The following is a 26,662-nucleotide window of genomic DNA, read 5'->3' as shown; positions in this document are numbered from 1 at the left end:
TTTCAGGTTCATGCTCATTTTTATATTCTATTCCATATCTTATTACAATTTTACATTTTCTACATAGCTTCTCCCTTCTTTTAATTTCCTCAATTTTATTGTATTTATTTCATCTCAATTCAAATAATTATATTTATATTTTTTGTCTGTCCTGTTTCAATTGTCTATTATCTTTTCTCATTAAACAAAATTTCTCCTGTAGTTACTGATTGGAGTATGACGCCTTTATATCTTTCCCCTAAAGTTATAACACTCAATATAATACGTAGCCTCCATTCGGATTCTGTTTGGTACATTCTTAAACTACACACAGTATTCTTTAAAAAAAAAGAAAGAAAGAAAAAGAAAAAATTATAAATGTATATAATTAAAACATTCCATTCCAATTCAATTCTATCATTAATATTAATATTCATTAAAGTCTTAAGATTTTTCACGTTACTTTTCAATTAAGTATCATACTTCTATGGGAACAATTATAAACTTTCCATAATCAATTCCCCCCCTCTTCACTTATATTTTATAAAACATTGACTAGTTAAAGTGTTCCCATTCCTTCCTAATTCAATTTTCTCATTTATTTTATTTCATTTACTTTATTCACAAACATTTCACTAAGTTACACTAACCATTCTATCCCTCATTCTAATCATATGTTGTTTCCAATTTTCTAAAGTTATTTCTATTTCAAATATAACAACACAATCTCATGTACCTTTACAGGATCCCCCTTTCAGTTAAATTTTTACCCATTATCTCTAAATAGGTCCTGTTTCTTTATATCTTGCTCCAGACCTTTGTGACTTCTTTTCCTTTCCTTCTTCCCTCTCTTCTTCTCCCTCCCCTTTTTACCCCTTTGTCTCTACCTCTACTTCCCTCTTCTGTATTCCCTTTTCTGTTGCTTTCCAGTATTATACTTATTTTTTGAATTATTTTTCTTTTCTTTGTTTGTTTTTTTAAGTCTTAAATTCTCCATCCTCTTTCCCCCCTTTCCTTTTTCTTCCCCACATAGAGTTACTTGTTCATTAAAGATGGCTTCTTCTTTGTCCCAGTCTTCTTGTTTTGCAGTCTTCTCTTGTTGTTGCTCATAGTTCCAAATCTCCATTTCTAAGAACTGAAAAACGAAGCCAAAGGAACCCTTCCCTTCTTGTGCGTCTTCTTTATACTTTTTAAGTTCCATTTTCAATTCATCCAAAAGTAATGCCATTGTAGAAATTTTTAAACAACCACCCGATTTATTTTAGTCATTCAAATATAATAGCCAAAAATCCAAAAATCACCAAGTAATCCAAATACACGCAAACTGTTTCTTTTTGCTCTTTCTTCTTTTTTCCACTTTCTCTTCCTGGGGTTACTATTTAGTTGCAAAGTTTCAGTTAAAATGTATCTTTTAGAAGTCTTATTGAAGTTTTACTTTAGATTCTTTTAAAGTCCAGGCAGTCTCCTCCCTCTTCCAGATCCTGCCCTTATTCTTTTTCTCTCCCTTCCTGTTTATAGAAGAAAAAGTTTTTAATGTCCAGAAATCTTTATTGTCCCTTTGGCATTTAGTTATATTTTCAGTTTAATTGCCTATTGATGCCAAAGCGGATTTTTCCAATTTCTTATTCTTAATTGTCAATATAAGGAAGGAGAGAGAAGAAAAAAAAAGTCAAACCTTTCCCTTTTCATTTTCTTTTGCTGCTTCCGACTCTTCTTTGGGAGCGATGTTATTTCTTGTAAAATTTAAATTCCAGGGTACCTTAGTTATTGCTTTTTCAACTTAGTCCGGTCAGCCAAAACTTTCACTTATCTTCCTCCTGCACGTTCTTCTCCGGTTGAGTACTTCTTTGAGGTGGCCATTTCTGACCACCGCTCCTACCGCCTTCGGGAAAGGGAGTTTCACCAGTTGAGGAGGAGAGATGCGGCTCTCCTCGACCCTGCTGGCAGTCTCCCCCTTCTTCACCACCTCTAGCCCCGAAACCAGCTGGCTCGGGGCGCTCCAGCGGCAAGCCCAAGCAGAAACCGTGCACGATCGCGGATTCCTGTCTGTCACTGAAGCCCTTCAAACCGTAAGTTCCAGTTCCCTGACTTTTAATTGGTTGATTAGAACAACTCTGCCAGCTGCTGCTTGAAACTCACCAGACCTTAAATCAGTTTCACTGGGAAGGTTTTTGGGAGGTCAGGAAATTGGTTATAAATGCCTGCCTTCGTTGGAAAACGATTTTTTTCATCACTGTTTTATTACCATTGTGCTTGTCAATGATACTAGATAACCAAGCTGCACCGTGAAGGCCATGGTTTACATAGCTGTGAAAACTGGGTCAAAAATATTAAATGAATAAAAAAAGGTATATCTGTAATGTGAGGGCAAGAGCCATCGAAGACAAGCGGGGAAGACACTTGGGAAAAAAGGAGGATGGTTAATTAAAAGGTGGCTAGATGCTTTCTGATAACACCAGTGGGACTTTACAAGAAGCCAAAGGTGCAGTTACTACTCCTTGACAATTCTGATGACACGTCCATCAGAGTCCAAAAAGTCAGAACTGGCTGAGAAACGAATTAAAGCAGAGGTGGGGATGAGACGTCACTGAACAACTCCCAGTAGCTAATTAGCATGGCTGATATTAGGGATGCCAAGTGAGTTGTTTTGCAACATCTGGAGGATCAGAGATTTACCACAGTGCTAAATCCATAGCAGGATTGAACCAATATTTCATGTGTTGATACATGATCTTTAACATTCTGGTGTTGCCATAATTCTTGAGAATAGACATGGAGTACAAATAGGTTTGTGCGAAGCAAATATTCAGCTGGAGAATTTCAAATGAATAGGAGTTTCTCACACAACTGCGGATTTGGATATTTGGTGTTAGTCTTGGTTTCTTCATCTCTATAAGATCTCAGCTTAACAATATCTCTAGTTGGTGAGGGCTCTAGACGAGGCCAGAGAAAATGAGCTGGAGAACTGCTCTTGTCCCTGGGATCCAGCTTGCCCACCCCTGCTTTTTTAAAATATTGGAGTCTTCCATTTTATTGAGGCTGTCCAATATATTTGCAGAACAAACCACCCTAATTACATACCAGATTAAAAGTTGTTTTTAGAAACTGTTTAAAAAATGTAAGTATTAGTAAGTGTTGGCAACCAATCAACTAACAACTCAACATGCCAGAGTTTAACTATCAAGCTGGAAATCCACCTGATCCCAATTAAGCAGAAATTGGTTAGAAATCAAGTTCCCTGGTGTTCCTTTTTCCTATCCTTACTGTCCAATTTCTGTAGCAAAACTAAGAAGACTGCCTTTTGGGCATATGTAGTTACCGATGCTGTGAAGAGGAATAATGTTTATCTTGCACATCAGTGTCTATGGCAGTTGGGCACTAATTCAAATAAATACCCTTTATATAAATAACGGGGGCACTTTTTATGTTGTATATTAACGTTTTCCCAGAAGATGATCATGTTAATCCGATGCACACACACACACAAAACAGCAAATAATGTGCCTTCTCTCCCAGGCTCATTCCCATAAAAATTATTTGCATTTGCCTCGAATCGCAAACGGGTCCCTCCACCCCCACCCCGCTTCAAAACAAACGAAAGGCAAATTTATCAGAGGTAAATTAGTCTGCTTGCTAATACTCAGTTAGCTTAATACTTGGTTAGCTTTCAGTTTCATGAAATATCGGCTTCATTTCCCAAATCGTCTCGGTTTCCTTTTTTTTTTTTTTTTTTGTCACAAGTTTCCCCTATCACTTTTGGTCACGGATTCTTGAATCTTAACTTCCTCTCGGGTTGTTTCGTTATGTAAGGTCGTGTATGTAATGTAAAGGGAGAGGGTGGTTCGCTTTCGTTTCTCCGCGGGTTTTTCCTTCCTCCAAGCGATAACAGCAGCCGGCGGTCGGTTTCTGTTTCCCCGTTCGCGAATGGGCCGGGGCCGGGGCGGTTTCTTAAGCCACTCCAGGTTTCGTTTCTCCTCATGCTGCCCGGCAGCGCCGCTGGATCTCTCCGGCTGCTACGATTAACCATGGATAAGCTGCTCTCTGCGAACCGAGCGGGCTGGCTAGAGCGCTCCTTCGTAGCCGAATCGTCAAGGGCGGAGGTGGCCTATTTCTCCCTCAGCGGCGCCGACGGGCAGCCAGGCAACCCCGCGAGGCCCCGGTGTTTCCTGCCTCCTCCGGGCAGATGCTATTCCTTCGGCATCCCCGTGGCTCCAACCCCGCGGGAGCGCGTCCGAGCTGCCCGGCTGCAAGGGACTTTGCAGCGCCGGCTCGAGCAGGAGGCGCCTTGGGGCGATCGGGGCCGAGTCCTGCCGCTCCTCTGCTACGGGCGTGGCGGAGCTCTGCTAGAGAAAGGCTTCTTGGTTCAGGACGAGCAGGGCCTGCCAGAGACGCGGGGCTTTTTGGAAGAGCTCTTGGGGGCCCTGCTCCCAGCGCCGGCCCACCTTTGGGTGTACGAGCCAGGCGAGAGCGGCCGGCTCGGCTGCGCCTTGTGGGGCTGTAAAGGGCCAGGAAAGGAGAGCGAGCTGCTGGGCAGGGCTAATGTGGTGGCCGCGGAAAAACCGCAGTCCCACCCTGCCGTGCCTCACCTTCTGGGCAACGCCGTGTTCAGGTCTCGGGAAGCTGCCCGACAAGTGCTGGAAGAAGTAAGTGTTTAGGATAAAGAGGAACACCGCAGAACCAGGCCTCCTTTTCAGGCCGTAGCTGAAGCACAGGTAGCCCTCGACTTACAGCAGTTCATTTAGTGACCGTTCAAAGCAAAACGGTATTGAAAAAGTGACTTAGGACCATGTGTTTCACACTTACGACCGTTGCAACATCCTTACCATGTAAATTCAGACCCTTGGCGACTGGTTCACATTTATGACAGTTGCAGTGGCCTGAGTTCATGTGACTGCTTTTGGCAATCTTCTGACAAAGTCACTGGGGAAGTCATATTTACTTTACAACCATTCTCCATTCAACCATTCTGCAGCGATTCACTTAACAACAGGAAAGGTCGTAAAATGGAGCAAAAGTTACTCAGCAACTACCTTGCTTAGCAGAAAAACTTTGGGTTGTAAGTTGAGGACTACCTGTATACAGAGGGAGGGAGGATGACTGGCCAAGCGAAAGCCAAATAGTGACCAGGTGGCTTCCGTGGATAAAGAGTGATGGAGGAGGTTTGATAGGGTTAAAAGATTGTACAGGGGAAACGTATTTGCTGGGTCTAAACCAGGAATGTCCAACCTTGGCAACTTGAAGACCCGTGGACTTCAACTCCCAGAGTTCTGGCTAGGGAATTCTGGCTAGGGAATTCTGGGAATTGAAGTCTTAAAGTTGCCAAAGTTGGATACCCCTGGTCTAATCAATAATGGCACCAACAGAATTTGGGTGTTGGGGGGGGGGGGAATGATGATAAAGTAGACTTGATGTTGCAGCCACAACATTTACCCTTTTTAAATAAGTTAGATAAATTATAAATTGAAAAAAAGTAGACTCAGATCATCTAGGACTAAGTATTTCATAAGCTTGGTTAAGTTTACAATGAAGTTTACAACTTCAACTCCCAGAATTCCTCAGGCTGCATCATGTGATAAATCAAGAGTCCCCCAAACTGGTCAATACATTATCAATAATCAAGAGTCAATATTATTATTCATAGTATTTATTGGTAAACGTAGTATTGAATTATTTACCTATGTTGGGACCCAATGAACCATCTGACATTCATGAAGAGGTTGATAAACGAAAGGATTTGAGGTCTTGTGTTAAATAGACCTTGTGACCGACATGTATCTTCTACAAGAGGCATAACCCAGTTAAATTGCCTTAATGGTGGCAATGGTAGCGGCAATCACACTAACTGGGTCAAAAGTTGTCATGGTTTTCTCCAAGAAGCTTTTCAAATCTTGGGCCTTCAAATCTGGAGCATATAAGCAGGCCTCAATTTATGACTGGTTGCTTAGCAACCATTCAGAATTACAAAGGCCCTCCCCAGGAGTACTTATGACCCAGTTTTGAAGGGCCACATAGTCAACTGATATACATTTAAATTGTTTGCAAAGTCTTGCAATCACATGACCGTGATTTACAATATTTTTACAAGAAACCATTTTTCACTTCCAGTTTTACACAAAAATGCCCCATAGCAAACAATGTGTTTGCTTAATTTTTTGTTGTTTAACGACCATGGTACCGTGTTTCTCCAACAATATGACCTCCACCAATAGGAAGACTCAGCATGTTTTCTAGGCATAAAATCAAATTAAGCCCCTCCCCCCAAATTAAGGCCCATATTAAAAATGCGAAATGGGGGGGGAATGGCGGGGGGGGGCTTACCGTTAGGAAGTACTTTGTTGCATGCCCAGATATGGTGCTGCCTGCGTTGGTGGGGCACTTCATATTGGGAGACCTTCCACCACCATTGCTTTCCCTTCTCCCTTGCTGCCGCGGCGTTAGAGCAACGCCACGGTGTTTGGCGCAGCCACGTGCGGCCAGTTAGGGCTCCTCCCTGCAACCGGAGCCCTGTGGAGACACTTGGCTTCAGGCGCTCCTGTCGCCGCCTTCCCTTTGCCTTCGAAGGTAAAGCGAATTATTTTAAAAATGACACCCTACTACAACAAAGCCTCCCCTGCCCGAGAGGACAGCCCAACCCCACATGGGGAGGCGAATCTCCCGGGGCCGCAGCGCAGGATTGGCCCACCTTGGGAGAAGCGCCCAGCTGCCATCCCTGCCTGGTGCCAGGCAGAGTGCGAAGAACATTTAAACACCCGCGGCTCACTTTCCTAGCTCTGCCCAGCCTGCACGGCTCTGGCGGGATGAGCGGAGGGGAGGCGCTCATTGCCTTGGCGAGAGCTCCACCACTGGGCAGGAGGGCCCGCCTGTCAGGTGCGCTGGGCACCCCAGGCGAAGCTCTTCGCGCTCTGCCCAGCACTAGGCAGGGATGGCGGCTGGGCGCTTCTCCCGGGGTGGGCCGATCCTGCGCTGCGGCCCCAGGAGATTCACCTCTCCATGTGGGGTTGGGCTGCCCTCTCGGGCAGGGGAGGCTTTGTCATACCAGTAGTAGGCGTCGTTTTTAAAAGAATTGGCTTTGCCTTCAAGGCGAAGGGAAGGCGGCGACAGGAGTGACTGAAGCCGAGTGTCTCCGCCGGGCTCCGGTTGCAGGGAGGAGCCCTGACTGGCTGCACATGGCTGTGCCAAATGCCGCGGCGTTGCTCTAACGCCGCGGCAGCAAGGGAGAAGGGAAAGCAACGGTGGCGGAAGGTCTCCCGAACATCCAAGCTGTCGCCGCCCACCCACCCGAGGATGCAAGGGGGGGAATTAAGTCACCCCCGAAAAGACAGCCTAGCTGTTTTTTCAGGGGTCAAAAAAAAATAAAGCTCGGCCTTATTATGTGAGAAACACGGTAGTTGCTTTATGACGACTGTCCATTTGAAGAAAAATCACTCTGACTAAATTATATGCAGGAACTACTTTTCCATGGCCCATTTAGAATGCCATATATGAAATATGTTATTAACATATGACTCTTAATGATGCTTGTTTATATTTCAGGAGGGTTTTTGTTTTTAATTGAACTATCAAGTAACTGACAAATTTGTGATGTATCTGCATGCACATCGATATATGTTTTTATGTATAAGCTTATTTAAAAATCTGCTAATAAGATAGTTAATAGTTAATATATATCTAAAGCTTTACCAATGGTATTTCTATTGCAACTGAAATTAAATATAATGTTCATCAAATTTGGTAGAATTATAGTTCCTGTGTCTGGTGTATTTTCACTGTATCTGTAATCTTTTCTAACATGGCAATTGAAGAGGTCTTGTTAATCCATACCTTAATTATTTAGTTATCTATTTTTTCCCAATATTGGGCAATAGTTTTAGCTGTTAAAATTAAGTAGCATACATTTCTCATTTTTATTTAGTCTCAAAAATAAATTCAGTAACTCTGGGTAACTAAGTTGTATTCAATTCTTTTTAAATAATGATTTTGTCTCCCCCAAATTTTTACTCCAAACTGATATATAACTTTATTGCATAACTACTACAAATGAAGTAAAGACAACTTATCCAATATTTGGAAGAATAGTATGTACAGTTACCAATCTGCCTAGAATCAAGTGCCAATGATATAAAATCTCCCACATAATTTCTTGCATTAAAGCTGTGGTGAATCAACCTGATTTCTATAATGCCTGTCAATTTATCTCCTGAATGAGTTTACTAAAATGAAGCTTCCTAAGCTTCCTTAGTTTAAGAGCACGAAGTGGCTGCCTTGTTTCAAACTTCAAGGGTAACTAACCTATACAATTTTGAGATTGTTCTCTTTATTTGTTCTGTATTATTAATTATTAAGTTCTCAAAATTAGTGTAATACTGAATTGCTGAAAGTCTAACATCTTTAATGCCCAGGAGAAATTTAATAATTAAGAAAAACACTTGCAACTTCTCACTTACTCATTGCTGTATGTCTTCTTTATTGAGGGGTTTCCTATTGCTATAGAAATCTTTTATTCTGTAAACATATCTTCTCAAAAGCTTCATTTGAGCCAGACTATGATAATTGTCATGTTTTTTTTTGTTATTAAAGCAATTAGAATAGAAACTTTACCAAGGCCTTTTGATTTTTGTTTTTGAACAATAAAAAGTTTATTTGAAGGGAAAATGTATGAAAAATCCTGGTGGAAAATGTAAATTGTGTATCATTATGCAACACATGATGTTCAAACTTAGTTTTTCAGTGTCTGCATTCTGTTTGTACTCTGTAGTGTCTTGAACAGGGATTGTGTATGTTTTCTTGAAGAAAATATGGATGGATAAAGGGGACATGGATACATATTCCAAAGAACCTTGTAAAATGTCCGTGTTTAATTGCACAATATCTTTTAAATTAGGCCAATCATACTTAAGTCTATTAAGTATTGTTTTCCTATGATCTACCCTTTGAACGGCCAAGGTATAGCTCCTATGTGGAAGACAGAGATTTTGGTATCTGTCTCTTGTGAATGTCAGCTGAATTTCTTTCAGGTGACAGAACGGTTGCTCAGGATTCAGGAGCCATATTCTTCAGTCTATCTGGCATTTCAAGTGGCCATCACAAGCATTGTGTTCCTTAGGTACTGCTTCTAATTCTTCAGAATCAATGTATCTTCTCGTTATAGTGCACTTCAATAATTCCTGAATCCAGACTGATTCTAGAACTAGTGGATAAGTGTCCTAAACATCCAAAGAAAGGAAATTTTCCTGTAATCGTTATTGAAGGGCTAGATGGAACAGGTAAGAAAATATTACACACACACACCCATAAGCTTTCGTTTGAGTGACACATTTCATATAGTATCAAATTAACTTACTTTGTGGGTTTGCACTGGAAAGCAAACAGGTTAGGGTTTGTGCAACATCTTAAAACTATTTAAAAAAAATCAAGGCTATGTGAAATATAAGACCCCCAATAAATTTATACTCACAATACGAAGACAAGTCTGGTGCACAATTTCAAAGGTTTATTGAAGAAAAGAAAAAGCAGTTGCAAGCGCGGCCTCCAAGACCCTTCCCAAGTGGATTGAGTACAAGGAGAGCAAAATTCCATATTCAAACAATACATTTATACCCCTACATAGAACACACCACGCCTAAGAGGCCCTCCCCAGACCTCCTTATTTTCTTGCATTCTAAGATGAGCTAAATTATAGGTTTAAGGGTCAACATGACATTGTTTTCTGTGCCTCTGTGTCTTGTCTTGTTTCACTGCTGGGCTTTACCTTGGGAGGATGTCCCTTATCTTATTTACTTGTTGTCTAGCCCTGGGCAGATCTTCCTGTCTTCCAAGAAGATTGTAACAATTCACCATGTACTTGTAACTGAACACATTTTAGGCTTTAGGGTGAGGGTTTTATATGTAGCAGAAAGAGTAAAGAGGAAGCTAACAGAAAGAGTTTAGCTTAACCATACTTAAACTACATAAAATCCTATTATAAAAAAGTAACTTACAATGCTTTTCTCTCAGTTACCAGCAGGCAAGTGAGTACATTAACATGTTTTCTTGTCTGATTGTTTCCTAGGCAGCATCTCTTCCCCTCTTTCTTCGAGATCATTCACACAGTCCATGATATTTAGTACAACTACTTTAAATTGCACTCAGAAGCCTCTTGACAATCAAAAGCTGGGGAAAGGATGGTAGCCCCATGCTTTTTCCAAGTTCAGCCAACAGACCACTAGAGTTCTCCCCTTTGTTTTAAAAGACCAATTATTTTCTCTGTCCAGCAGAGGGGAGGGACTGGGGTATCTCCTTTTTTGTGTAACCAACCATATATCTCTCTAATGGGGATGTGGACTGACAATCTGGCATGCAATCCTAATTTGTTGCAGATGTTGATGAATAGAATCTCAATTTCTAAATAGAATACATTGGATTAACTTGCTTAAAAATTAATTCTTCCCATTGAAAAATATCAGCAGTTTAGCTACTATATGTAATTGTTTACTTTTTCACCACTGCCCTTAGAACATTTTCACCAGGCTTGAGAATTATGGATTTTTTTATTTATTTATATATATATATAAATATATATATATATTCTATTTATATTATATATATATATATATATATATATATATATATATATATATATATATCTATCTATCTATCTATCTATCTATCTATCTATCTATATATATATATATCTATATATCTATCTATCTATCTATCTATCTATCTATCTATATATATATATATAAATATATATATATATATAGATAGATAGAATATATATATATATATATATATATATATAGATAGATAGATAGATAGATAGATAGATAGATGATAGATAGATAGATAGATAGAAATATATATATATATATAAATATATATAAATGCCCTTAGAACATTTTCACCAGGCTTGAGAATTATGGATTTTTTATATATATATATATATATATATAAAAATCCATAATTCTCAAGCCTGGTGAAAATGTTCTAAGGGCAGTGGTGAAAAAGTAAACAAAATATATTTATATATATATAAATATAAATATAAATATAAATAATATAAATATAAATAATATAAATATAAATATATATAAATTGTAGTTGCATCACAGGAGTGAACAAATAAGGCATGCAAGTGACATACTGCCCAGAATTGTTTGCAGGTGATGTTTTTGGAGGTCATTAGTGTGTCCAAATTAGCAAGAAAGTAAAATGGAAACAATTAAATAAAAGTGTGTTTGATGGTAATTTGAGGGTTAGTGAACAGATGTTAAGGTTAGTAGAAAACAGAAATCTTTGTCATATGACAGAGGGGTGTAGCTGACAGTGTATGGATCAAATGTAGCCTGCAAATCCACCTTTCTACCTCCCTCAGAGTTCCCTTGCCATTCTTGTGAGTATCATAGGAATTGTAGGCCAACATAGCATAAGGGCATAGAGTGAGGAAGGCTGACATACATTAATCTGTTTTAGATCATAAAGTAATGTCAGGTGAGTAAGCATTATTTTTCCCCTTGTTCAGTCATTCATCTAATGATTGCTGTTTATAACAATATCTAGGTAATGGCATTCTACTCCTACATAGTAGTATTCCATAATATTTGATAATGGTTTATTGAATAATGCCCAACTGACTGAATTTGAACATAATTATAATTTGTTAAAAACCACAATTGGATGCACACTGCATATTAAACCAAACAGATCATTTTATGGCGTAGCAGAATATGATTTGTGAATGAGGCTGGTGAATTCATGCAAATAGTGGATTAAGCCCTGTTGTGAAGCTTAGATTCTATGCTATCTTAATCCCGGTTCATTTAATGAAGGTACAAGAAAGTTGCTTCTTGCCTTCATGACATCTCTTCACAGCAGGATTGGTGGCAGTTATGAGGCACTAAAGGAAGTAAAGGAATTCCATCTTCAACTCTTCTTCCTTCAAGTCATAGCAACTAGCAATAGCAATGGCACTTAGACTTACATACTGCCTCACAGTGCTTTATAGCCCTCTCTAAGTAGTTTACAGAGTCAGCCTATTGAGTAACCATCTGGGTATTCATTTTACTGACCTCAAAAGGGAGGGAAGGCCAAGTCAGCCTTGAGCCAGTCAGGATCGAACTGCTGGCAATTGGCAGAATTAGCCTGCAATACTGCATTCTAACCACTGTGCCACCATGGCTCTGCCAAGAGAATAGCTGATTAGAATAGAATAGAATAGAATAGAATAGAATAGCATTGAAGAGCATAGCATAGCATAGCATAGCATAGAATAGAATAGAATAGAATAGAATAGAATAGCATTGAAGAGCATAGAATAGCATAGCATAGCATAACATAGAATAGAATAGAATAGAATAGAATAGAATAGAATAGAATAGAATAGAATAGAATAGAATAGAATAGAATAGAATAGAATTCTTTATTGGCGAAGTGTGATTGGACATACAAGGAATTTATCTTGGTGCATGTGCTCTCTGTACATACCGTGTTTCTCATATAATAAGGCCGGGTCTTATTTTTTTGTGAGCCCTGAAAAAATGGCTAGGTCATCTTTTCGGGGGTGACTTAATTCCCCCCCCCTTGCATCTTCGGGCGGGCGGCGACAGCTTGGATGTTGACCTCGGCATTGGTGGGGCACTTTGTATCGGGGTCAACGCAGGCAGCACCATATCCGGGTGTGCAACAAAAGTACTTCCTAACGGCAAGTCCCCCCCACCATTCCCCCATTTCGCATGTTTTAATATAGGCCTTAATTTGGGGGGAGGGGCTTAATTTCATTTCATACCTATAAAACATGCTGGGACTTCCTCTTGGGGGAGGCCATATTGTTGGAGAAACAGGGTAAAATAAAAGACACATTCGTCAAGAATCATAAAGTACAACACTTAATAGTCATAGGGTACAATAGGCAATCAATCCTACTAGGAAACCGTCCAAAAAGTTATGGTCATACAGTCATAAGTGGGAGGAGATGGGTAGTTCTCTGCAAAACTGTACTTTATCTGCAGATAGGACTGAGAAATCCAAACAGTGGACTATTCCCTATGATATCAGTGATCTAATCTAAATTCTTGCAAACTTGATCAATCCAAGTGCTGTGTTATAACTAAGGGTGACTTTTCTTCCTGTACCAAATGTAGGCAAAACAACAGTGACTCATTTTTTGAAAGACTCATTGAATGCTGTGCTCTTGAGGACTCCTCCATCTTGTGTTAGCCAATGGCGGAAGATTTTTGATGATGAACCACCGATCATACGGAGAGCATTCTATGCACTGACTAACTACATTATGGCTTCTGAAATAGCTGAAGCATCCTCTAAGTCACCAGTGATTCTAGACAGGTTTGCAAAAATAAAGTGTTTTCAGTGGAAGAAAATGTAGCTCAGAGATGAACTGTGGTGTCCTTGAGCTTGGTTGTTTCCTTGCAGATGTTTCAAAACTGGCTGGACAAGCTACTCCATATTAACGGAGTAAACCCCACATTTACCTGTACAGATGATGTTACATATTGGTTAATAAGATATCTGCAAAAAACAACCAAGCTCAGAAAGCATCAAGGACTCAACAAAAAAATGTGCTGCCTTGTTAATTGTACAAGTTGTGTTTCTAGTATTTTATGAAAGGTTGAAATAGGAAGTTATCATGCATTATAATTATCCATTGCCTGTGGTTATTTTACTCCATTACAGTTCTGAATTTTCGGAATAATCTGGCTGTCTATATGCTAGAAAAAGAAAAAGGACATTGGTACTTACCTGACACGCCCGTTCTCTTTGAGCTATGAAGAGCATCCAGTAGTGGGAGGTGCTTCAGTCTCCGCATGTCTAGGCTGGGCTTAATTTGTGGAACGCTGCTCCTCCTCCACGGTACTCCTACCCAGCATTCCCCAGTTTTGGCGAAGACGAGATACATAACCGCCCTCGTCCTCAATGCCCTAACAACTCATTGGCCGAAACAGGACCCCACCAGATGGAAAAAAAGGGTGGGGCTGGATGCTCTTCACAGCTCAAAGAGAACGGGCATGTCATGTAAGTACCAACGCCCTTTCTCCCATGAGCTGTTCAGAGCATCCAGTAGTGGGACATACCAAAGCTTGGCCTGTCCTACGGGAGGGACTCCGTCTGGCCTGGAATCTCCTCCTGGTCCCTGTGGACCCGTTGCAGAACTCTTCTGCCAAAGGAGGCCTCAGCGGATGCAAACACATCTATTTTATAATGCCTAATGAATGGTGATGGAGAGGCCCAAGTTTTGAGGCTTAACAAATTTCAGTTATTGGTGCCTGTGTGGCCCATGCTGCCGATGTTGCAGCGCTCCTTGTTGAATGAGCTGTTATGCCCCGGGCACCTGCAGTAATTGAGTCTGATACATTTTCGCTGTCGCGGCCTGTAGCCAACGGCCTATTGTAGAAGGTGAGACCTTGCATCCCTGAGTGTTGGGCTGAAAAGACACAAATAAGGCCTCCGTTTTTCTGAAAGCCGCTGTGCGGTTGATATATATTTACAATGCTTGCCTCACATCAAGCCTATGCCACTGCAGTTCCATCCCTTGGGATGGTCTGGGACAAAAATTAGGAAGTATCAGCTCTTGTGCCCTATGAAAGACCGAGTTAATTTTGGGTATAAATTTAGGATCAGGACAAAGGACCACCCGGTCAGAATGGAAAACACAAAGATCTTGTCTGACAGATAAGGCTGCAATCTCCGAAATACGACGAGCAGAAGTGATCGCTACAAGGAAAACCACTTTATAAGTCAGAAATTGGAGACTTGACAATTTCAAGGGTTTGAAAGGGCCCTTAGTGAGTGTGACAGGGACCTTGTTAAGGTCCCAGGTGGGATAACGATGTACCGCTTGAGGGCGTAAATTTGTGGCTCCTCGAAGGAAACTCCGTATGCGTGGATGATGGGAAAGAGAAAGTAGACCTTCACAAGTGAGAACTGACGCCAAGGCCGCCACCTGTCTTTTCAATGTATTCGGTGATAAACCCTTGTCAAGTCCCTCTTGCAAGAACTCTAGGATTTGAGCCACAGATGGAGAGGTGGGATCAATTCGAGACTCGGTACACCATTTGCAGAAACTGGACCATGTAGCATTGTAGGTACAAGTTGTTGAGGGGCGTCTGGCAGCTTGGATAGTGGAGATTACTCTGTTGGAAAACTTTTCGCTCTTCAGACAACTCCGCTCAACCTCCAGACGGTCAGGTGCAACCATTGAAGGTCCGGATGTTGAAGGGGTCCCTGGGTTAACGAGACCCTGGCTGGCGGAATTCTCCATGGTGTTGATATGGATAGACTGTGGAGGTCTGCAAACCACGGCCGTCTGGGCCAGTAAGGAGCTACTAGAAGTAGTTCCGCCCTCTCGTCTAGCAGTTTCTGGATGACCTTGGGAACCAGTGGAAGTGGCGGGAATGCATACAGAAGTCCCGGAGGCCAACGACAGTGGAGCGAGTTGTAGTTCTCCGCTCCTTGCGAGGGGTACCTGGAAAAAAATCTCGGGAGATGAGCGTTGAGGGGGAAGCGAACAGGTCCACCAGCGGCTGTCCAAATGTCCTGACCGCTTCTTTTTTAAAAAAAAACAAGTTTTATTAATTTTCAAAACACACAAATCATCATTATCCATTACATGTTTAAACCTTTTTCCATTATAAATTTAACAAGTCAGATAAACTATAATTCTGTTTTAAACTATTTCCATATAAACATACAAAAACCTCTTATCCAATTTCTCTTTACTTCTCTTTACTCTTATTCAATTTCATTATTATTATTTCATCTATTTCTTTCTGACTTAGTTACCATTATTCTCATTCTATATTTCTGCAAGGTTTTATTAATTCTCCCCCCCAAAAAAAAACATATACACACAACACACAAAACATAAAAAGATCTTTTTGGAAAGTAACTTGGACCCAGGTATCTCTCTCTTCATGGACTTCAATTATATTCATGCTCATCTTACATATCATTACTTATTTTATTTACCATTCTAAGTCTTCTATATTAACTTCTCCACATATTTCACTCTTCTTAATTCTATCTTAATTAATCATCTTAATTTGAGTCATTGTATTTGTATCTTTTGTCCGTTCTTTATTGTCCCTTTGTCTCGTTCCTTATTAAAAAAAAAGAAGTTTCTCCTGAAATCACTAATCAGAGTATGATGCCTTTCTATCTCCCCCCTAAATTAATCAAATTAACCTTTAAAATAACGCCCAATACCCAATCCGATTTTGCTTGGTACATTCTATCTAAATAGTACATCCAGAATAATTAAATACATAATTAAACAATATATCTAAATATTAAAAACAAATACTATAATAGAAATTTTATAATAACATCAATACCATAATCTTATTAAACTCTTTAATTAAAACTCAATATTCTAAACCTCCCCTCATATTATTAAATTTTAAAACCAATCATTATTAAACATTTCAACATTTTAATCTCTTATCAACTCTTAAACCATTTAAGTTTTCTATTTCTGATACAATACTACAATATCATCTTATGTACCTTGCAAAATCTTTTTGAAGAAATTATACTTTATCCTTTATCCCTAAAAAAGATTCCTTTTTTCCCATTTAATTTCAAAACTTTATAGCTTTTCTCCACCTTTTCCCTTTCTTTCTTCTCCCAACAAACCTTTCTACCCCCCCTTCTTCTAGCCTCTGCCTTCCTGGCTTCCCTTCTCTGTCGTGTTCCTTTTCCCTTTTGTTTACTATCATTATATTGATTTTGCATCTTATTTTTCCCTTTCTTAAGTGTTTTTTTAAATCTTAAGTCCTTTATTTCTCTTCCTTTCCCTCTTCCTTCTTTTGGTCGAGTTCTGAAATTCATTAAAAATGGATTCCTTTCCTTCTTCTCCTTCTGCTGTCTTCATCTGTTGTAATGTTTGTTGATAGTTAATAAGCGCCATTTCTAAAAAGAGAAAGGCTTCTTTCAAACCAGCTTTACCATTTTTTTTGCTTGTTCATAATCTTTTCTCAGTTCCTCAATAGAGAGAGCCATTATAAATCTTTTCTTTTCTTTTCCCCTTCTTTCTTCTTACAACAACCAGAATATTCCAAAGAGAAAATAAAACAGTCCCAAAGTTATCAATCAGTCCAAACCAAGGCAGAGTTCTCACTTTCTCCTCCTGGGGTAGTATCAATCAGAGAAAAATAAAATCCAAATCTGTTTCTTAAAATCTTAAAATCTTATTGCAATATATTTTAGTCTTCAAATCCTTAAGGCATCTCCTCCAACAAATTCTTAGCATACAAATATTATATATTTTAGTCCTCTCTCTTCCCACTCATTGCTTAAAGCCAGTTTTCACCTAAAAAAAAATAGGTTTCTTAATATCCACTTATTTATTCCGTAGGAAAAGAGGGTAAGCTTTCCTTTCAGCACCACCAAACTGCCGGTTTTTTCCTCTTTTAGAAGGTATCATTCAGAAAGTCATACTTTTCAGGAATTTTGTTAAATATGTCTTAGAGTCCTAGGAACCAAGAAAACTTTCTCCTTTCAAAAACTTTCTCCACTTCCTCCTGCGCATTCTTACCCGGCTGCCAGCTTCTTTGTGGCGGCCATTACAGACCGCCGCTGCACCGTCTTGGGAAAAGGGGGTTCTGCCGGCCGGGAGGGGGTCTGCAACACCCCTAACCCCTCTCCGGATCCCCTACCTTCAGCTGCCCCTGCAGGGCAGCCTAGCTCCGCACCGTCCGGATCGAGCCCCAAAAGCGGCTAGCGCAGCAGGGATCGCGCAGCTCGCGAATCCCTGCCGCCGCGGCCGACAAACCGGACCTTTACCTGACCGCTTCTTGAAACAGGGATGGATGGAGTCGCCACTCTGATTGATCGATGGTGGCCCTGCTCAGCCAGTCTGCCTGTGTATTCAATAGACCCGAAATGTGCTCTGCTCTGATGGAAAGTAGATTGCTCTCCGCCCAATGACACAAGTGCTCCGCTTCTCGCGTGAGATGTTTCGACTGTGTGCCCCCCTGTTTGTTTATGTGAGCTTTGGCTGTTACGTTGTCGGTTAATATTAGTATGTGCTGATTGCGTACCTGTGGAAGGAAGCTGCGGAGAGCCAGGTGTACTGCTCGAAGCTCCAGCCAGTTTATGCTGCACAACTGAGAGATATGAGGACCTTTGATGGTACCCTGACCTTGTATTTGGAGTTGCTTCAGCCGGAGCGCTGGTACGGGAGCAGGAACCACTGGAGGGATCTAGTGTGGAGCCGGGCCCAAGGGATGATAGAGATACATGAGATCATCTTGCCTAACAATTTTGATAGTTCAGCTAGGGACACCCTCTTAAGACCCCTGATCTCCTTAACTAATTGCTGAATGCTATTTAGTCTATCTGGTGACAGGTAAACTTTGCCTTTCACCGTATCTATGACTGCCCCCAGATGGGTTAACCGAGTCGATGGTGTTAAATGACTCTTTTTCCAATTTATTGAGAAGCCGTGTTGTAGGGATTGTAATGTGTTCTGAGTGTCTTTGACTGCTTGATGGGCGGAAGATGACAAAATCAAGATGTCATCAAGATAACACTGGAGTCGTACGGGGATATCACGGAGATGAGCAGCTAGCGCTGCGAGAACCTTCGTGAAGGTCCTAGGGGCAGAAGCTAGTCCGAAAGGAAAGGCCACATATTCAAAATGGTGGTTATTATAACAGAATCTCAGAAATTTATAATGGGAAGGCTGAATAGCAATATGCAGGTATGCCTCTGTCAGGTCTATGGATGTGAGGACGTCACCCTTTCTGATGCCAAGTAAGATAGATTGCAGGTGTGCATTTTAAACTTGTGATATACTAAGAAACGATAGACTAAGAGACATTTCAGATCTAATATTGCTCTCCACACACACACACACGAACTTTTGGGAACAACAAAAAGATGTGAATAGAAACCTTGCCCTCGTTGGGTGGTGGCTACTGGCTGGATGGCTCATATATCCAGTAGGTGTTGGATAGCTGTTTCCATGAGATTACGTTTAACCGGGTCTCTGGAGAGAGGGCATGACATGAAAAAATCTGGGGGAGTGGATTGAAACTCCAGCGCAAGGCCAAATCTAACCGTGTGTCTGACCCAGGAATCAGAGGTTGAGGAGTCCCATTGGTCAGTGAATAATTTAAGGCATCCGCCAATGGGGGTTGGGTCCAGGGAGTTATCTTGGACGCCAAAAGGGCCTGTTTCCTGCTCCCCGAAAGGATCTTTTGGATTGACCACCCCTTCTGCTCCTATCCCCGAAGTCAGACCTGTCTGGCTGCTGCCCTGGTCTGAATGATGGGGGTCTCTGGTATCTGGGTGAAAAAGATCCCTGGTAAAAGGGCCGAAAGGATCCCCTCCAAAAGGACTGAGGGTTTCTACGATCTGACTTCCAAAAAAGGGAAGGAAGAATTTACTTTTTGTTATGGGTTTCAATTAGTAGCGGATCAAAGGAAGGGCCAAACAGTCTGTTTCCCACAATAGGGGATGAAGCCAGCTTGCATTTGTGCTTAAAGTCTGCTTGGCAATGTTTTAACCATAGCAAGCGTCGCGCTGTGACATGTGAAGTAATGGCCCTGGCTGAAAACTTGACTGCATGATAAGTTGCGTCAGCTGAGAATTCAGCAGCTGCTATAAGTTTAGCAATATCTTGGTACGCTCTAAGGTTAGAATTAGGGACATGTTCCCGTAAGAGGCGGAGCCATCTGAGAGAAGAACGGGTGAAGAAGGAGGCAGCCGTGGCTGCTCTGATGGCCCACGCGTCAGATTGATGGGCTCTGCGTAGGGCTAGCTCGGCCCGTTTTTCCTTCGGCTTTAATGCCTCCAGCACATCACTGGGAATGGAGGAGGATGCTAATCCCACTATAGGTTCATCTACCTCGGGAGTATTCAATAATTTTGAGAAATCGGGCTAAATTGAAATATTTCCTGTCATATCCAGTGGGGGCTGGGTACACCGCTGCAGAGGCCCACTGTTTCTGTACCAGGTCCGAAAACATGGGAGGAATTGGGATCACCTCTGCTTCAACTACTGGTTGGTTGAAAATTAGATCCTCTGGTCCCTCTTCCGAAGGAGTTGGAGTGGTAGAAGGGGTCGACTTGTTTAGGCGTGCAATATTTTTTGCCTTAAACAAGAGAGATCTGAAAAGTTGTGGGCGGAATAAGCCTGTAAAAACAGGTTGGTCAGGAACAAGGCCCTCATCCTCAGACATTCCCCTTTCTAAGGGGTCTGCTTCTGACAGGGGCTTGCTGTCACGTATTGATCCTGATTCAATCTCTTCCATTTGATCAATTTGATCCACTTCCTCCTCCTCCTCCTCCTCCTCCTCAGTCCACCCTTGGAGGGGGACCTCCCCTTGTAAATGTACCTGGGTATGGTGCTGCTCCGACCTGGTCAATGACCTCAGCGATTGGGAATCATGATAGGTGATCACAGGATATTCCCTGGTCATAACTGCGTGTTGAAGACTTGCTGCGATTCCCTGGCAGATTGCCAGCTCCATCCAGGCCTTCATCCTCTCTGGAACTTCCTCTGTAAGACTATCGTCCTGATGAAGACCGGCAGCCGTCGGAGTGAATGTGGCTTCGGGAGCCCTTCGCATGGTCGGTGTCCCAGATACTTGGGCCTGTTGGCCTTGGGGAGCCAAGCTGTGCTTGGATGAGAGGGAGAGATCTAGGGGAGGAGGAGGGTGGGAAGAGGTAGACGGACCTGGGCTGGAGGAGGGGAAGTCCTGTGAGACCTTGTGCGCCTCCCGTGTGCACTTATCTATCTGTTTTTGTAAAGCATTATGGCGCCTGATGGCGTCCTTTTCTGAAGTTTTAGAATTCCCTTTAGCCTGCTTAGGTTTGTGCTGAGATTTGTCTTTGACCTTCAAGGATGAGGTCTGAGAGCTGCTACCATCTGCCATTTCGATTGAAAATGGAATTGCAATATGCTTGTTATACAATGCAATACTGTGAAGGCGGTTGGCACTCCCAGGGGCCTGATCTGAGGACAGACCGGTTGCCCTGATGATGTTTTTATTGCCCCCTTTCCTCCTTTTTTTTTTTTTTTGGAATAATGCCTATCTAAAATGAGTCGTATCTCAGTAATAATATTTTATTGATATTAAAATATTATACTGAAGAGAAAATTATTATTATTGTTGTTTGTTGTTATTATTATATATATATATATATATATATATATATATATATATATATATATATATATATATATATATATATGTTTTCTGAGGTTCTCAGGGTATTTGTATGTGGATCTTTGGTTATTCGGGTTTTCTCCAACCAATGAGAACACACCCCACCCAATCGAACGCAGCCAAGCCCCCACCCAGTCAAGTCACACCCCACTGGCAGTTAGAAGGAAGAAGCAGCTGAAAGCTCACATCACTCTGAGAAGCACAGAGCCGAAGAAGCAAGCCTGAAGATGATGAATGAGACTTCATCGAAACGTTGCCTAGATACTTTGAATCTTACGCGGGAGAAAACCCGAATAACCAAAGATCCATATATATATATATATATATATATATATATATATATATATATATATATATATATATATATATATTAATATTATATATTATATATTATATATTATATATTATATATTATATATGTATATGAATATTAATTTAGTGGCATGATGTTACGTGCTGAGAAACCAAACAGCCAAATTGAGAACGCCTAAAGGCCCAGATTGATAAGGATAGAGGCCTTCAACAGCTTCCCTGCACAGGCGGACAGAGGCCTAGGTGCTCGCTGTTGTGCCGCCGGATTGATTGGGCTGTGAGGGTTAAGCCAACAATTTAACTGTAAGAATAGCCTCGAATGGAGAAAAAGACCAAGACGAGGGTATAATGGTCCCCAGTATTTCTGAAGGGAACCTCTGCTCGGAACAGAGCTACCTCACACAGCACAAAATGGAATACAGGCGCATGGCCATGAGGTCTTGTAAGAAAAGATGGCCTCCGGCCGTTAATCTTTTGGCGTGCTCCCCAGCAGCAAACTCCCGCCGTATAAAGGAATAGCCTCTGATGGCTTTTCCTATGAGGCTAAACGGCGTGGAAGGTACTAAGTATTTGAATCCTCCACCCCAAATGGCGTTCAGAGGGGGAAGGAAAGCGATACGACTCTGTTGAGAGCAAAGAGCTCACGCTGCTGTTTGGGTAAAGAAATGCTGCGGCAGTCGGTTGGAATGGCAGGGGTAGAAAGATCGGTTGTGGGGAGGGGGCGCGGAGCAGCGCTGAAGCCTCCCGCCGCTTTGGGGCACGAAATGGCGCTTCCCTGAAATGCGAGCGATCTCTGCAATGCGAGCCAACTTCGAGAAATCGCAATAGGATTAGAAGGCTAAAGTATTAGCCAAGACAAGCTGATTAACCTTCAAACCTGCTAGCAAGGAAAGATTTTTTCCTGTTTCAGCCAAGGAAGAATCACAAGCACTGCCTATCTCTCACGAGGCTGAGCCAAAAACTGGGGAACACTGGGGAGGAGTACCGTGGAGGAGGAGGAGCGTTCCACAAATTAAGCCCAGCCTAGACATGCGGAGACTGAAGCACCTCCCACTACTGGATGCTCTGAACAGCTCATGGGAGAATGGCAAACCACTTCTGAAGAACCTTGCCAAGAAAACTGCAGGGACTAGTCTAGGCAGTTCTCTGGGGTCAAAAGTGATTAACACCCCCCCCCAAAAGGCTAGATGATAGCATGAGGATGATCTGATGATGATCTGATGATAGCAATAGCAGAAAAGTATCACTCTTAATTTTCATTTAATGGGATCAAAACAACTATGGACTTTTCTGATTGCTGAATAGGACTTGTATTTCTGCTTTTAATTTGTGCTCCCATCTGTATTGAACGAAGCTGAGGAGCTTCCAAAGCAACCAGTGATATAATGGATAATGCGACTACCATATTTGCTACAAAAATGTATTAGGATATAAGGGTTCTTGAGCTGATACCTTGAATTTGGCTCCTTTGGAGTCTTAAAAATTTCAAATGATTTTTAAAGTAAATTTCTAGACCTTATTTGAGAATGCAATGGTCAGTTTATTTCTAAAATATATCAGCCATCCAAATTATTTTTTTCATCTGTCATGAAAAGGGTAACTATATACAGTATGTATAGTTTGGTACAGTATTACGTTGGCACCCATATGACTAAGATAAAAATAGGTCAAAATACAGATACGCCTTGAGTCGCCATGTGGGTATAGGGGACAATATAAATTTTCTAAATAAATAAGTAAAATGAAAAAATACCTTGCCTGATTTTTCAATACTTTAATTTCCCAAACTCAGTGAACCACAGAATGACTCATCCTTTAAGCTGATAAAACAAAACAAAAAAATGTGAATTATAAGGAAGTGTTTTAATGTGGCATTTGTTTATCAGCTGCCTGGAGAGATAAATACAGAAACAGAGCTACTAGAGGACTTAAAGCCATTTATTCTTTTTCAGTCTTGTTCACTCAGAATAACTTAATTCTGATCTTTATGTAATTTCTCTCCCCCTCCCTCCCTCTCTCCCTCCTCTCTCCCTCCCTCCTCCCCCCTCTCTCTCTCACACACACACCATATTACATTCAAGCAACTTATTAGAAGAAAATTTTATTTTTTTAAATTTCAGAAAATGAACTTTTAAGAAAACCCCCCATGTTTATGGATTGTATTCTTGTCTCACGTTGAATTTGGGGCTGGTGTTCATACTGCAGTTTGAAGAAAAGTACCTGTACAACTGACTCTGTTATTTTCTGACAAAATTGTAAGGGAAAGCTGATGGTACTGTAAGGTAGCTCAAGTCTTCACAGAGCTTAGTTTGTGTTTTGAAAAAATCACTTTGCTTGGGTCTGTATGACAAGATCCTTGTGAAGAGAAAGTGAGTGTTCCTTAAAACCACGTCATTTAAAGTTGTAGCAACGTTTCGGCAACTTGAAAAGCACAACTACAATGACATGGGAACATACCCGAACAAAGCCGAATGCCATACATGTAAGTACCCGCGAAACTTAAGAAAACATACATACATACATACATACATACATACATACATACATACATATATATATATATATATATATTTCTTAAGTTTTCGGGTATTTACATGTATGGCATTCGGCTTTGTTCGGTATTTTCCCACGTCATTGTAGTTGTTCTTTTAAAGTTGTAGTAACGTTTCAGCAGAATCTCATCTGCCATCATCAGGCTTCTGTATATATATATATCTTAAAATGTACATACTGATCATCCAACAAGACTCAAGGCAGCTTACAAAAATGCAACATTAAAATACCAATATCCCACATTACAGTCACAATACAACAGGAGGCTTCCCCCTTGTTGTAATTTTGCTCTCAAAGGACTTCAGTAAAGCTAGTTTTATTAGCTTTCGGAAAAGCGAGTAGTGTGAATTCTAGTCTTTGGAATGATGTTCCAGAGAAGTGGGGCTGCAGCTGAGAAGGCCTGATCCCTGAAGATGACATTCCACAAGAGAAGGATCCCAGAGGGAGCCCACCCTTCCCCATGACCATTTTGAGGGAGGCAGAGTTGCCTTCAAAGTTCATTTCATATGTAAAACCTGATTGGTTCTAGAAGCAAAGAATGATCTTCATCTGAAAGTCACTCTGATGCCTTTGTTTGGACAGATACTGGCACAGCACTGCAGCATACGCAATTGCAACTGAAATAACAGGGAATGTGCAAAATCTTCCTCCACCTCATCACCTGGTGTATCACTGGCCTGATGATCTTCTGAGTCCAGACATTGTCCTGCTCCTGACTGTTAGCCCTGAAGAAAGAGTCCGGAGGCTACAGGGACGTGGGATTGAGAAAACAAGAGAAGAGGTTGATTTGGAAGCGAATGATGTCTTCCGTCAAAAGTATGTACTGAAATGCAAAACAAGGTGCCACTATATTCCCTCTTAGCAAATCATGAAAATCTTGCTCTTTTTATGATAAGGAAAAAGTGTATTGGGGCTTGATAATTATGGTAAATATGTATATCTTAGGAAGAGTTGTGTACTGGTTTTGGTGAACAAAAAAACCCTTAGAAGGATGGTGTACATGTGTTACATCGCACTTTGCAGGGTCTGCTGCCTTGGGTGAGGGGTCCTAAAATACCAGGTAGACTAGCTGCAAATAGTAACCACTTCAGTCAGATAAGCTTCTGTGTTTTTAGATGCAATTGTGCTCCATAGTAATTGAAGCTGGACTACAGTCCAGTAGCTGGACTCCATAACATATCCAAAGATAGGAAACACAAAAACTAAGCCAAGCTCTGATTCAGATTCTTTTTAATAATTGTGCCTATGCATATGTATAAAACTTCATGAAATCTTTGAATTGACTTGAAGTTAACTGATGCATTCAGTTCTGAGGAGACAATTTGCCTCACTTTCAGATCGAAGCTTAAAATTAAAGCTTTGCAAGCCCTATTAAAAATCCTTTTCAGACAACCTGGGATGACATATCAGTTTGCTTAATTTTGCAATAATGGCTATCTGAATCCTTCCAGTGCAGTATTTAAATCACAATTCATAGCGTCTGAAGTATATACTACACTGAAAGTTTTGCGGTTGGCTCTTAGTGTGAATGCAAAGTTTTTGTACATTTGGTGATGCTATGTATTTTTTAAAATAGAGTTGAAGAGTCTTACAGAAGAATGGAAAATCCAACATGTCATATCCTTGATGCCAATCCTCCTAAAGAAGGTGTTGCCAAAGCTGCTCTACATTTGATTAAAAATCACTGTCATTTCCTATAGCTGTTTGTGTATATACACTATTGTCAATAACTGTCGGAATGAAAAATTCCCAAGGAAAACGGATGTTAATATTTTCTGAACAAGTGAGAAGCATAAGGCATGCAAGACAATAAATAGTCTTTTATATGGAAAAGCTAATATTTAAAATATGTAATCATACTGAAATGTACTACTGCGACAGGAATGCAAAATATGTACATGATACAAACTTTGATTGTATTGGCACTAAATTTGTGTAGATTTTCCAAAATATTCTCCTTGTCTGAATTAACTTAGTGACAGTATCACATAGACAGATTATAGTAAGTCTTTAATGAGGTGGGCTTATCAAAAGGTAGAATAATTAAGGACTTAAACATGGTCACTGGAGATAAAATTCCGAATTGAAGTGAAAAATAAATGGTGTCTAGGAGTCCTTTTGCGTCCTTCCATTTTCTTGCTATATTTGTTGAAAACGCTTCACACTGCAGGAAGGAGAAACAAGAGGAGGTTTACATTTTAAAAGGAAGAATATGTGTGGAGGAATAGCTGTGCAAAGTTTCAAATCAGTTCTAGTGTACTGTGAAGACGTTGTGTGATTTCAATTTCAAATAAGAGGATTGATTATTACTAGATAACCTGTGGCCTGTTGGGTCATTGTTTCAGAGATAAAACGAAGAAACCTAAACAGAAACAGAAGGGCCACAAGTGGAGGAGACATGTTACCCTATTTAAAAGAGTGGCAGAATATAAATGCCTTTTGTGCAGGAAAGATAATAAAAGTAGGTGCCTGGAATACCTTATAGAGGGATTCTACTGATGGCACTTGTGTCTTGGATGATTTCTTCTAATAGAGCAAACTCAGACTGCCAGTGTCCCTTTAATCAGTTTCCACCATAAACATTCCAGAGTTTATAAATGAACAAGGTTAACAGTTGTGCTGTATTGTTAACAAGGTAATTAACATAGCAA

General features: G+C 40.8%; 1 protein-coding gene across 1 annotated transcript; it reads left to right on the top strand.

The window, feature by feature from the left end:
* The first annotated feature begins 3,801 nt into the window (after positions 1-3,801).
* On the top strand, positions 3,802-26,325 carry CMPK2 (cytidine/uridine monophosphate kinase 2). Its single transcript, XM_087946112.1, has 5 exons — positions 3,802-4,622; positions 9,128-9,242; positions 13,098-13,299; positions 24,594-24,827; positions 25,588-26,325. Exons 1-5 carry the CDS (start codon positions 3,957-3,959, stop codon positions 25,709-25,711), a joined length of 1,341 nt encoding a protein of 446 aa, XP_087802238.1. The 5' UTR covers positions 3,802-3,956; the 3' UTR covers positions 25,712-26,325.
* Positions 26,326-26,662: the final 337 nt, after the last annotated feature.

The sequence above is a fragment of the Notechis scutatus genome, chromosome 1, assembly GCF_049901735.1.
Source record: "Notechis scutatus isolate UNSWTSFEM ecotype Mainland chromosome 1, rNotScu1.2, whole genome shotgun sequence".
Classification (NCBI taxonomy): Eukaryota; Metazoa; Chordata; class Lepidosauria; order Squamata; family Elapidae; genus Notechis; species Notechis scutatus.
Note: the sequence above shows the minus strand (reverse complement) of the source record. Positions and strands in the feature narration are given on the sequence as shown.